Source organism: Tursiops truncatus, chromosome 3 (assembly GCF_011762595.2).
Source record: "Tursiops truncatus isolate mTurTru1 chromosome 3, mTurTru1.mat.Y, whole genome shotgun sequence".
Lineage (NCBI taxonomy): Eukaryota > Metazoa > Chordata > Mammalia > Artiodactyla > Delphinidae > Tursiops > Tursiops truncatus.
The window spans coordinates 56,921,811-56,935,595 of NC_047036.1; the positions used below are offsets into that span (position 1 = coordinate 56,921,811).

At 35.6% G+C, this 13,785-nt stretch overlaps 1 protein-coding gene across 1 annotated transcript in view; it reads left to right on the plus strand.

Moving 5' to 3' along the window:
- Positions 1-13,785, plus strand: part of FCHO2 (FCH and mu domain containing endocytic adaptor 2) — a 116,100-nt gene that overhangs the window by 48,844 nt on the left and 53,471 nt on the right. Inside the window, exons 9-10 of the mRNA XM_019929868.3 lie at positions 11,444-11,488; positions 13,181-13,253. Of these exons, the coding sequence (XP_019785427.1) occupies positions 11,444-11,488; positions 13,181-13,253 (118 nt within the window). The remainder of the gene's footprint in view (positions 1-11,443; positions 11,489-13,180; positions 13,254-13,785) is intronic.

The window sequence follows — 13,785 nt, forward strand, 5'->3', positions numbered from 1 at the left end:
CTCTTGTTGCAGAGCACGGGCTCTAGGCGCGCGTGCTTTAGTTGCTGTGGCTCAAAGGCTCTAGAGCGCAGCCTTAGTAGTTGTGGCGCACGGGCTTAGTTGCTCTGCGGCATGTGGGATCTTCCTGGACCAGGTCTCAAACCTGTGTCTCCTGCATTGGCAGGCGGATTTTTAACCACTGCGCCAACAGGGAAGCCCCTGCCCTTGTCCAATCTTTAGTCTTACTTGCCATTTTTCTTTTCTGGCACCCTCCATTGCAGCCAACCTGAATCGCTTGCTGTTTCCTATCCATACCCCGCTTTTGCCCTTGGTACCTTAGTTGCCCTTACGTCTGCTCTAGAAAATGCTATATCCCACTCATTTTTCAAATGAATAAATTCTTAAAAAGCCAGGTCATGTGTTACTTCCACCATCAAACAGAGAACTTTGTACCTTTTTTTGGCATTGTTGTTGTCTACCTTAAATTTTAGTAATTGTGCTTTTATGAAGAAAAGTTCTGTTTTTGATTTATGTGTTTATCTTTATTATGTGTAAACAGTACATTTTTGTTGAATGAATGAACAGATGGGCATATATGGTAAGGTTAGCATGTTAAAGAGGTTGGAATGGATGGATTTGCTATTAGATAAGTCTTGGTGAAGGAATAGTAAGTAATTATGGTTAAATTTAGTGAATACTTACTTTGTGCCATGTACTATGTCAACTGCTTTGCAGGCAAACTTTGATCTTCAGGAACTCTTTGAAGTAGGTACTGTTATTCCCATTTTACAGATGATGGAAATATTGAGAGGTTAAATTACTTGCCAAAGCTAAGTACATGCCAGAATACTGGGATTAAATTTCAGGATCCTTGACCTCAAGGCCCATGCTTTGGAGAAATTAGAAAAGAACTACCTAAATTTACATATGTAGGAGAATGAGGATGCTGAGATACATAACTACAAAATAGCGTGAAACCCTAAAATTCATTGTAAAGATTAAATTGTAAGTGAAAACCAGTTAAGAGAGGTAAAAACAATTGAAGAATTTTTATATAGAGCATTTAGAAGTATTGATAGAATAAAAGCAAATGTGTATTGGCTGGTTAAAAATGCCTTAGACAGAACTGAATAAGATTGATAGATTGTATCATTATCAGTATCCTGTTTGTGACATTGTATTGTAGTTTTGCAAAATGTTATCATTGCAGGAAACTGGGCAAAGTATACAAGGAATCTTGCTGTATTTCTTTTCTTTTTTCTTTTTTTAGAACTGTACCGTGAATCTACAATTATCTCAAGAAAAAGTTCAGTTACTTTCTTATCTGTGGTGTAGCACACTACTTAGCCCTGTGGTTTGTGGTCTATTCTTTACTACCCGTGAGACCTATAAGCCTCAGTACCCTCATCTATAAAGTGAGGATAATAATAGTACCTACCTCATGGGGTGGTTGTGAGGTTTTTATTGAGTACTTAATAAATGGTATTTTCTAAAAATTAATACATACCTGATTAATAGTTAGCTACTCTTGGTTATTGTTTATAAATTTAAATTTAATGGCCTTAAGATATATGGCATGTAGAAAATTTCTGTAACTAAATGGTAAGAGGGAAGTGAAGATTGTGGTGACATGGGCTTTCCTAGAATTACTGAACCCAGAATTAGGTGACTGTTTCAGGCTGACTGTTGACATTGTGTATATGTCAGGCTGACTGTTGACATTGTGTATATGTGACTGATTTTCAAAATAAGTGATCCTAGAACTAATTTAAGGGGAAAAAAGGGAGTGGTGTGGGTGTGGAATGGAAAGAATAAGTATTACTTCTCTAGTTGACTTGTGGGTGAAGAGTTACAGCTCTTTCGTACATATTTGTTCTATTTATGTCAGTAGAGGGGAGTCCATTACAGTGATGGAAATTTTGTGTTTCTCAGAAAAATAACACGTGATTGTGGATTTTGTTTTGTAAGAAGTATTCTAACCTTGAGTTGTATATACTATTTTACTGTTAACATTTTTTTCTCCTGTTTTGTAAGGGCTCCCTCTGGTGGATGAGTTCCTCTGTAAACTGGTTTTAGGCCTACGGGATACACATTTTAAAAAGAAAACAAGAGGCCCAGTTCTTTAAAAACTTTGTATAACTGAAAGTTAACCTATTTCTCTTGCACTGAAAAATTTCTTTAGTCAGTTATCTGTTGAGATATATAACCTCTAACTTTATGTCTTCAGTTCTCCTATGTAAATCAAACACTTTGAGAGCATTAAATTTTTTTCCTATTCATTGAGACTATTTTATACTAATTATATGTAGTGTCATTTTTGTCATTACTTTTTTTTATTGAGATATAAGTGACGTATAACATTGTATTAGCTTTAAGGTATGTAACATAATGACTTGATATATGTATGTAATGCAAAATGATTACCAAAGTAAGTTTAGTTAACATCTATTCCCACACATAGTTAAAAATTTTTTTTTCTTGTGATAAGAACTTTTAAGGACTACAGTTGGCCCTGTCTGTCCGAGGATTCCACATCCACGGATATGGAGGGCTGACTGCGTTATGCCATGTAAGGGACTTGAGCGTCTTCGAAACTTAGTATCTGCAGGGGTCCTAGAACCAATTGCCTTTGGATACTGAGGGATGACTGTACTCTTTTAGCGGCTTTCAAATACATAATATAGTATTGTTTACTAAAGTCACCATGCTGTGCATTACATCTGCAGGACTTACTTTGTCTTATAACTGGAAGTGTGTATGTTTTGACCACCTTTACCCGCTTTGCCTAGTGGGGGACACCCCCCATCTGTACTCTGTATCTATAAGTCCAGGTTTTTTTTAGATTCCACATGTAAGTGAGATCATACAATATTTGTCTTTCTCTGACTTATTTCACTTAGCATAATGCCCTCAAGGTCCATCTGTGCTGTCACAAACGGCAGGATTTCCTTCCTTTTTATGGCTGAATATTTTGTTTGTATGTGTGTGTGTCTATATATACACACACACATATATATGTATATATAGACACACACCGTATTTTCTTTATCCATTCATTTGTCAGTAGACAGGTTGTTTCCATGCCTTTGCTATTATAAATAATGCCACACTGAACATGGTAATGCAGATATTTTTTTGAGATGGTGATTTTTCTTCAGATAAATATGCAGAAGTGGAATTGCTAGATCATATGGTAGTTCTATTTTTAATTTTTTGAGGAACCTCCAGACTGTTTTTGTCGTTACTTTTTCAGTGTTGTAGTGCCTTGCCTTCTGGAATTTGAGTCACTTTAAGTGTATGCTTTGAGTATAGCAAAGCACCTGTGGTCTGAAACAGTCATGAATAAACAGGTGTTTTCTAATTTTGAATGTCTTGTTATGTTCTAACAACATTATCCTAGTATTTCTACCCATTCTCATATGTTTTAGTTGTAAAAGGAGATTAAAATCCATATTTTTGAAATTTCCTGTTTTACAGTCAGTCCGCTAATTTCACTGTATACTTTTCATAAAAGTTAAGCAAGTTTCCATTTATAAGAAACAAGGATAGATAACTTAAAAAGTTGGTAGGCCATTGTCTAATATGTTTAAATAAAATATTTTTTTGCAGAGTTTATTTATATTTTCATTATATGATAATATAAGTTTATAGCTTCCATTTGAGGACTTCCAGGGACTATAATGTGTTTAAAGATACAAATAGAAAAAGCCCCAGAAAGGTAGACATAAAATATTGAAACAGCCAGCCACAAAGAGAAAGGGAAAAATGAGATTCTTGTGGTCAGACTGGCTAAATGTGAAATTAATTTATTAGTTTAGATATTTGGAATATTCTAGCTTCTACATTAGGTATATTATTTTAAAGTATGGGGGTGGTGGTGGCAGTGGGATGAATTGGGAGATTGGGGTTGGCATATATACACTAATATGTATAAAATAGATAACCAATAACCTGCTGTATAAAAAAAATAAAATTCAAAAAAAGTGAAAAGAGATTAGATCAGTGGTTACCAGTGTCAGGGGGACAGGGGGTGTGGGGCTGGGGAACTGAATGAAGGTGGTCAAAAGGTACGAACTTTCAGTTATAAGATAAATAAGTCTTGGGGATGTAATGCACAAGATGATGACTCTGGCTAACACTGCAGCATGGTGTATCTGTAAGTTGCTAAGGGAGTAATCCCTAAAAGGTCTCACCACAAGGGAAACAATTGGGGGGATTAACTGTATGAGGAGATGAATATTAACTAAATTTATTGTGGCAGTCATTTCACAGTATACGTATGTCAGGTCATTATGTGGTATAACAGACTTATACAGAGCTGTATGTCAATTACATCTCAATAAAAATGGGAAATAAAAGAAAAAAGAATAAAGTATAGGGTACAAGTATATAGATTAAAAAAAAAAAAAAAAAAAACTAGTGATCATCTTTCCAGACCCCTCAAGGATTAAGAGTAATGCCAAACCTATAAATGGAACCTCCTTCCACTCCCTCCATGAAATTTTTTTTTTTAATTCAGAGGAGTAGAAACCCTTTCGTAGAAAGCAAAATTAAATATAGCCAAGAAGATCAAAGACCCACAAACCACACCAGATATTTTGTGATTACTTGGTTTTTCTATTTGATAGCAAGTGGGGATGACTAGAGAAAGAGAAAAGAAGAATGGATGATGATTAGTGAAGAGGATAATGTAGATTAGCCCACATAGAGTAAAAGAGGAGAACTCCCAAAGAAAATAACACAGAGAAGCTTCACTTTATGAAGGAGTACACCTTCACCTGTTGCGTCCTAACCACCTAGGACAGAGGCATAGAACTCTGCCCTGTGGGACGCATATGCCTCCTGATAGTGATTATCTTTTAGAGCAGGAGTCTGCAGACTGTGGCCACCGAGCCACATTGAGCTTTGCCTCTTTTTTGAGGCCTACAGCAAAGAATGATTGGCAGTGGGGTGGGGGCGGGGGCGGGGACGGGACAGTATTTTGTGATACATAAAATTGTAAAATTCAGATATCAGCGTCCACGAAAGTTTTTTTGAACACAGCCACACTTGTTTATGTACTGTCTATGACTGCTTTCACACTGCAACAGCAGAGGTCACTAGTTGTGACAGACTTTATGACCTACAATGTCCAAAATATTTACCATCTTGACTTTTTACAGAAGACCTTTGCCTAACTCTTTGTTAGGGAATGTACTTCTTGTGTAGTATAGTAGCAGGTATGTCATAATACGTTAGAATTGTGAAGCTCATAACAATATGTAATCTTTTTTCAAAAGTTGATTCTACTGTTCTTCTTGGATTCAGAAATCATTTAATCTGATATCCTGCACTAACTACATCTGCAGTCGTATCACAGCACAGTAACTGATCATCATAATAAGAATCCTAAATTGTGAAGTAAAGATTAAACTGTTTTGAGCAGGCTTTAAGGAAAGCTCAGTTCATTAACTTGAAGTATAAACACTGACAAAAAAATAGAAGTAAAAAAGTAAGCTGATTACAATTTTTACATATGCATAAGAATTAGGACAGAGTTTGAGGTTTTTGCAGTACGTAAAAGAAGTTAAATCAATCTGAACTTAAAAGGAAGTTTATGGGAAAGAAACTGAGGTATCCCAAGGATTCAAAATCAGGGATATAGCCAGGCTGCAGAAGGAAACCCACACCAGTAGGAACACTAGGTATCATTTTTCCTTTATTGAGTCTCTGCATTTTACTGCTTTATTTATTTATTTATTTTTTTCTTTGCAGAATAGCTTTCTTTGCTTCTCCAGGTATATGATGTAAAGTGATCGCCTAGTAATTTCTGGGTATTTTCACTTGTTCCTTAATTGTAGCCACAGCTCAGAATTAACCCAGGTTTTTATCCCTCTTCTAGACCAGAAAGAAACTGGTCTAGGTAGTCTTGGATTGGGGTAACCTTCTTTCTAATTCAGTCTGTTCTGACTAGGTCATGGCTTCTGTACCACTCCTGAGGAAGGGGGAAGTTCCCAGAGAAAAGAGATTATAGTGAGCAGAGTATAAGCCTTAAAGGTTTCATCAGGATCACAGAAAGTGAAAACATGACTCAGTCTGGGGGTATGGAGGCAGTGTAAGATTTCCGATGTAGGAGGAGATTATATTTCACTGCCAAGATGCTGTGTTTGGAGAACTAGATGAAAATTTAGAAGGTTTAACAGTGACTGAAATTCCATGGTTAAAAACCCATTCCTTTGATTTAAGACCATGGTTCCTAAGTTTGTCTCATCACTGCTTCTCAAGCCTTGGATACCTGTGAGAATCATTCGTTGAAAATATTTTCCCTTTCCTTTTAATTTCTCTTTTTTTAAAAAAACGAACAGGGTCTTCCCTGGTGGCGCAGTGGTTAAGAATCCGCCTGCCAGATTTTGCCAGTTCTCCAGAGTCTACACAATTTTCTTCCTAACTGCACCTGCCAGAATTAGTTTCTCTTTTCTCTGCTTCCAAGGAGCTGTGCATTTATTACATCACTTGTAACACAACTTGTATCATAGTCTTTTCTATAATTGTATCCCATGTCTCCTTCACTACTGATATGCTGCTTGAAATTGGGGCAAACATGAAATTGATCTTTGTTCCCCCTTGCATCATGCTTCACACACAGTTGTCAAGCTATGAACATTTAATTAAATTTATGTTGAGAGAAGTCATTAGATCATAATGGATTAAACATAGATAATTGCAAACACCACTGCCAAAGAATTAAGCCTGATACTGTGAGAAGTAAATAGAATAATGTTATGGTGTCCACTTAACTCAGAATTGCTTGAATGTTTAATGAAATAGAATGTGTATGTTGTGATAAAAAACTTGAAAGAGACCTGAATATGCAACACAGATATGTTTCTCTCCACCATAAGGCAAGTGGATGAGGGAAAAATAAAGGCCAAAAAACAAAGTATTGGTTGGGTTGGATAACAGTAAAGCTGGAATACACTCTATGGTCTAATACAAGAAGAAAAAGAATGAAGATGAGACATCGGGTTTTAAAAATCTGTCTGAAATAAAAACTTTATTTGTCAGACTAAAAAAAACAAAAAAAAACAAAAACAAAACAAACAAAACAAACAAAAAAAGAATCCGCCTACCAAAGCAGGGGACATGGGTTTGAGCCCTGGTCTGGGAAGATCCCACATGCCACAGAGCAACTAAGCCTGTGTGCCACAACTACTGAGCCTGTGCTCTAGAGCCCGTGAGCCACAACTGCTGAGGCTGTGTGCCACAACTACTGAAGCCCGTGTGCCTAGAGCCCGTGCTCCGCAAAAAGTGAAGCCACCGCAGTGAGAAGCCTGCGCACCGCAACGAAGAGTAGCCCCTGCTCACCACAACTAGAGAAAGCCCACGCACAGCAATGAAGACCCAACGCGGCCAAAAATAAATAAATAAATAAATATATATATATTTCAAATGCTTTATAAAAAAATAATAATAAAAATTTAAAAACGAACAGCCAGTGCACTATCCCAGAAATTTTGATGTCGTTGGTTTAGGGTGGGTCCTTGGTATCACTATATTTTAAAACTCGTCTGATTCTAACATACGGCCATTGTTGAGAACCTGTAGCATTACATCAGTGGATGCTTGTTATAAGTGTAGACTCTCAAGCCCTACCCCAGACCTACTGAATTAGAAGCTGCACTTCAGTGAGATCCCTAGGCAGTTTGTATGTGCAGTAAAATTGGAGAAGCACTGTCTAGACTTACTGAATATCTGGCAGTGGGCCCAGGGAATCCCTAGGACTGTAGTTCTCAAAGTGTGATCCTAGGACCATCCACATCACCTGGGAGTTTGTTTAAAATGCAAATTCCTGAGCACCAACCTAGACCTTCTGTAAAGGACACTCTGCAGGTGGGGCCCAACAATTCGTGGTTTAACAAGCCCTCCTGGTGTTTCTGATACAGGAAGCATTGCTCTAGAAGATTCAGCTAGGACTTGGGATTTGGAACCACTGGACTGAGGAAATTGTTGTTACAAGCCCGCTATTAAAATAAATACTCCTGAAATGAAGTAGCATTGATGTTGCAACTTACTTTCAAATGATTTAACAAGTGAAAGAAAAAAAAAAAAACTGCAAGTATGAGTATGTATAGAGGGAGAAAGAGAAAGCAAATATAACAAAAAGTATTATTATCACCCCCCATATCATTCATAAAAATGGTAAGACCTAGGTTCAAAAGGGTAACTAGTCCAAGGTAATCAGCCAAAAAGCAAGTGGCAAAACCAGGACTTGAACTTCCGTGCCCTTTGCACACCACCACAAGACTTTGATGTTCTTTTTCATGTTAGCTTGCCCGGTTCATCATCCCAGGTACCTAGCAATGTGCCTGTGTTCTGTTCCATAGGCCCAGGAGCAAGCTTGAAAATGTCACTGACTCCCATTGTTTGAGTCACCCTCCCTCCACCCTCTTTCTCTTTGTCCCTTCCTCTCCCTCCTCTCTCCCCCACCCCTTCCCCATTATCATCACTTTTTGTTAGACTTTGGGATCTGGCCATGTTTGTATGTTTTACTTTGGCTTTTAATTAGAACTGGTGTTCTGTGGTTTTAGTTGGATATATGCAGAAATATACTTGATTTGGGTAGCCCAGACTTCTTATTTGAGTTCTGAGGCCAGTTTATAGCTAGACAAAGTTGCAGATTTTATTGATGACCTGAGATTTGGAATTGATTCCAAAACAATGGAAACTATTAATTAAATATTTAACTTTTGGCTCACAGGCCCAGCCGCTCCGCGGCATGTGGGATCTTCCCGGACCGGGGCACGAACCCGTGTCCCCTGCATCGGCAGGCGGACTCTCAACCACTGCGCCACCAGGGAAGCCCAGTATTTAACATTTTTTAATACTCTACCTCATTCATGTAGTGATTAAATACATGCAGTGATTAAAGATTACTGTTAAATAAATTCTTTCCTTCTGTAACATTTCTTAAAAATTTTGATCCAAATTAGGTTTGGATGAATTGTTTAGGTTATTGACTTTCTCTTTCTCTTTTGCTAGCAATAATTTATTCCTACATATGATTAAAGCATCATGTGTAAGAATTGTCTTGCTTTGGATCGTTGCCCTCTTTGAGGTCTGCTTTTAATTTCTTCTGCTTTTAATTGAACTCATGATGGCATTTTTAGATAATGTATGAAAGAGCATCAGGAGACAGAGCCAAAATGGTCTTATTTGCTTTTATACAAACTAAATTGCCCTTGCAGCCCAGCATAAAATCTGAGCACTAAGAACACTTATTTATTTTGACAACAGAATTAATTGAGCCTAAAACAGTTGAAATTCCAGTGGTAGCAAACTATTCTTTCTGACTCTCACTCTGGTACTTTCAAAAAAAGTAACTTGTCTTATGATTAAAGAGCAGAATGATGGGCGGTGTACTGCATTTGGGGGAAATGGTGAATAAACTTTCTACTTGTGAAACAGTTCAGAAGTGACATGCTACAAGGGGGGTCAGAATGTGCATTGATATCCAGCTGAGCTGTCAACTGGCTCTGAGCCAGGCACGCAGAGCTTTGCCATGTGAAGCAGCATGTGGAGCGTATGCCATTTGAAAAACAAAATCTTTTTCATGCATGATTTAATGGTTTTTTAAGAGTATATATTTAGTTTTATTTTTCTAGAAACTGTTAGTGTTTCTGTTTTTAATAGAAAAGCTTATGTGTGGATGGAACTCAGTTAAAATGTTTTAATATATATTTTACAATTTGAAAGGATTTGGCATCTTATATTTCAAAAATGTCATTTTGAATAGCTTATTTTTATTGGATAATTTTCTGTTTCAAATGGATTTTAAGAGGATGTTTTTAAAAGATAAAGAGAACAGTGATCAAGATATCTGGTATAGGAGAGATGTTTTGTGAGGAAAAAATGTAGAATTTTGTTTGAAGGGACTGATGTTTATAGAGTTAATGGATGCCTTTACTATGTTCATATATATGATAACACCCAAAGATCTTAATATATACTATATATTTTTTTGATGGGTGGTTATATTCTCTCAAGCTTTGTTAGTAAGTGATAAAACTAACAACACATAATAAGCTGTTGGTAATTTAAGTAGAAATTTTTCATTCTTAATAATTCTTACACCAAGCAAAAAGTTGCTGTTTATCAGATGCACATACTACTAAAATTCTTTATCTTTATTGATCTTTCAGTTCTCATCTCTTTGTAAACGGTTAATGTAGGCCTTTAAAGGATTCTAAGAACAAGCTCATTACCCTTTCATTTAAAGAATTCTTAGCTTAAAGATTTACAGAGTGGACTTGAAGTCCTTGAAATTTTAATTGGGCTGTTTTCTGACTCTAAGAATTTTTTGGATGGAAGTAGTGAGTGTTTTTTTTTTTTAGTCATATGATATATGTCATAAGAATGCCCCAGTAGGGAAGGTATTGCCAGTTAATTGATTAAGACCTTGTTTATCAACTCACATTTATGACTTTTATTCTGTTTATCACTAAATGTTAATCTACTCTTTTTGAATAAAAACTGGAACTGAGGAAGTAAATCTTTGATTTGGGGGTAAGAAGCAGGACACTTTAGCCAATACTTTAAATGCTCCTACTTAATAGAGAAATTTTTCTTGTTCATTAGTGGTTTTCTTTCATAATGGAATGATCAATGAGAACTCTGATCGTGAATTTGCATGTAGTTATAGTTAAGCTTAACATCTCAGAAGGACCAGTAGTGAAATCCTCTATTATCCACTGTTTGGGTTTTTTTAAAATAAATTTATTTATTTATTATTTTTGGCTGCGTTGGGTCTTTGTTGCTGTGTGCGGATTTTCTCTAGTTGTGGCGAGCGGGGGCTACTCTTCATTGCTGTGCACGGACTTCTCATTGCGGTGGCTTCTCTTGCTGCGGAGCACAGGCCCTAGGCACGTGGGCTCTAGAGCAAAGGCTCAGTAGTTGTGGCACACGGGCTTAGTTGCTCTGCAGCATATGGGATCTTCCCGGACCAGGGCTCAAACCCGTGTCCCCTGCATCGGCAGGCGGATTCTTAACCACTGCACCACCAGGGAAGTCCTTATTATCCACTCGTTACTTCAGGCTCTGTTTTTAAATTTCTTGATGTAGCAGGTTGTACCAGTTACCATTTAATAAGGCAGGGCTAAAGTGACCATTTAGTGGAACATACATTTTTAGTCTGATATTTATTGAAAACAGAAACTACATGTTAAATCTGTGTCTCCAGTTCTGTGGTATCATATATAAAGGGTTGTCAGTAAATTGTGTTCATGATATAGGCTAGTCTCGGTCTTTTTTCAGTGTTAGGCTTATTTGATTTTTAAATTATTGCTGATATTTTAATTAACACTATCAGGTAACACTGGAACATGTTTCAGAACAATTAAAAAGATGTAATGGGATCTGATGTGATTGTTTTCTACCAGCTTTTTTTTTTTTTTTTAAACCAGTACTTGTTCATGTTTTTTCTTTTTAGGCCTTATTGAATTTGAAGAATGTGACCCTGCTAGTGCAGTTGAAGGTAAATTGACTAGTTGTAATGTGTGGGAGCTAGCTAATAGCTTCTGTTTACTGAATAGAGGGGCTGCTATCCATTGGTGTTAGCATGTCTATGGAGTGATGTAAAAAATGTGAATGTGGTTTGAAGACCTGCAGATATTAATGTTTACTTAATAAAAATAGGTTTGCCCAAAGGAATATTAGTGTGTTAGAATATAGATTTTTTAAAAGATTAAATATAACATGTATTTGTTTGCAGATATGCATTGAGATTGTTTTCTCCACTGATATCAATCTTTAAACATTCTAATGTCATAAATATGAAACTCATCACTACATATTGATGTATACTGCTTATTCTACAATGGGTAACATTTCAGTAATTAATAAGGTTATGTATTAATGCTTATGTTACTGTCATTCAAAATAGGCGATGATTTGACTTAGAGCAAGGATCCACAACCCTTCCTATTTAAATTGATGTTTTTCATAGTCTGAAACCCAAGAGATGTCTGCAATTTTTGTTATGTTTTATAATGTTACTTTGTGAGCTGCTAGAAATAATTTGAAAGCAGTCTTCTGTTTTTTTCCAAGACCTGTGTGAGAATATGGAGAAATGGTTTGCTTTTGTGTGTAAGGTTATTAACTGAGCAGTCAACGAGCTCTGGGGCCTAGACTTTTTATAATTACCATCTGTATGACTAAGAGCAGTACTTATTTAAGTTCTGTGTACTCAAACTTTAAAAGTTCTTCAGAAGTTTAAAAGAATTTTAAAAGTTCTTTAAAAATGTTTATAATAAATAACACTCTGTGAGAATAAAAATGTATTTATTTTTAAAATATTATAACATGCTTTGCAAATAAATGGTTCAGGGAGTTAGTTTTGCATGAAAGCAAGTACATTATATTAAGACATCTGGATTATAATCCTGGCTGTAGTGTTAACTAGTTGTATAACACTGAGTTAAAAAAACAAAAATAATACTCTGAGTTTCCTCATCTGTAAGGTGAGAGGTTAGCTTAGGTGTACTCTAGTTCTCAAAGAGTTAAGTAGCTAAGCTTTAAGTGCTGAATTCTGTTAACGATTGATAGCATGACTGACGTTTAAAAAATAATTTGTCATGCAAGAAGAAGAGGAAGAACTGCCATATTTGGCAAAATAGAGATGGTATTTGTTCCTCATTTATGGTTGGATCCATTTATAACGTTATTTGTATTAGAGATAACATATGGACAAAAGAATGCCGTATTATAAGTTTCCCATGTCGTACTGGTAATGGATCTGTTGTCAACTTTTCATTTAAAACAACACATTTATATTTTGTGACCCTTTATACCGGGAACATGATTTGACCTGCATTTATAACAAAATCTAATATAGTGAATAATGTACTTTCTTTGAAGTCTTAAGATATCTGCAAGTGCTTATTTTGCCTGAGGTGATTTAGGGGAAGAGAGAATTTCACTGATCAAATCAATGTTCTATGTATAACCTTTTGGTGAATAAAAGGCTATATTATATCAACATAAGAAAAATTTAAACAGACTATGACTTATTTAAATATTAGGGTTTAGCAGTTGATACTTTCTTTCATCCAAATTTAGTATCAACAGTTATGAGCAAATTGTGTGTCAAGATACAAGATGCATTCTTAAGTTTAATATATTTATCACGAACAGTTATGTTTCTGTAACAATATACATTTATTTTAAGGTATAAGACCAAGGAAAAGAAAGACTTTTGGTTTACCAGGAATAATTAAAAAGGAAAAGGATACAGAGTCTGTGTAAGTATATTAAATATTGTCAAAATCCTTTCTATGGTTATAAATAATTAAGAATAAGACTATTGTTATGAATTTGAAAAGAAAAAATTCTTTTGGAAATAACCCAAAGTACATATGGCTAAGATGTGAAAAATACAAACTTTTCTAGGAACATTTGCCAGCTCCTCTAGTTTTAGTTAAAAGTGTTAACTTTTCTTATTATTTTAAAATTTCAAGATGAATGCTTTAGTGTTTTGAAATTGAAACTTTAAAGGTACTCTTATAAAGTGATACATGCATATTTTTAAAAATCAAGCAAAAGTACAGAGAGAACTAAAAATTGTTCTAAGTCTTAATAACCTAAGAAAAACACCATGGTCAGCAATTTGATGAAAATCTTTCAAGACAACTCTAACCATATAGTAAATTAGTGATATATGTGTATATAAATGGAAAATGTCAAGTGGGGGAGAAAAAAGTCCTAACATATTTTAAACATTTATACTAATTCGTCATTTTTAGATGGAAGATGGAGTATAAATGTCATTTACCT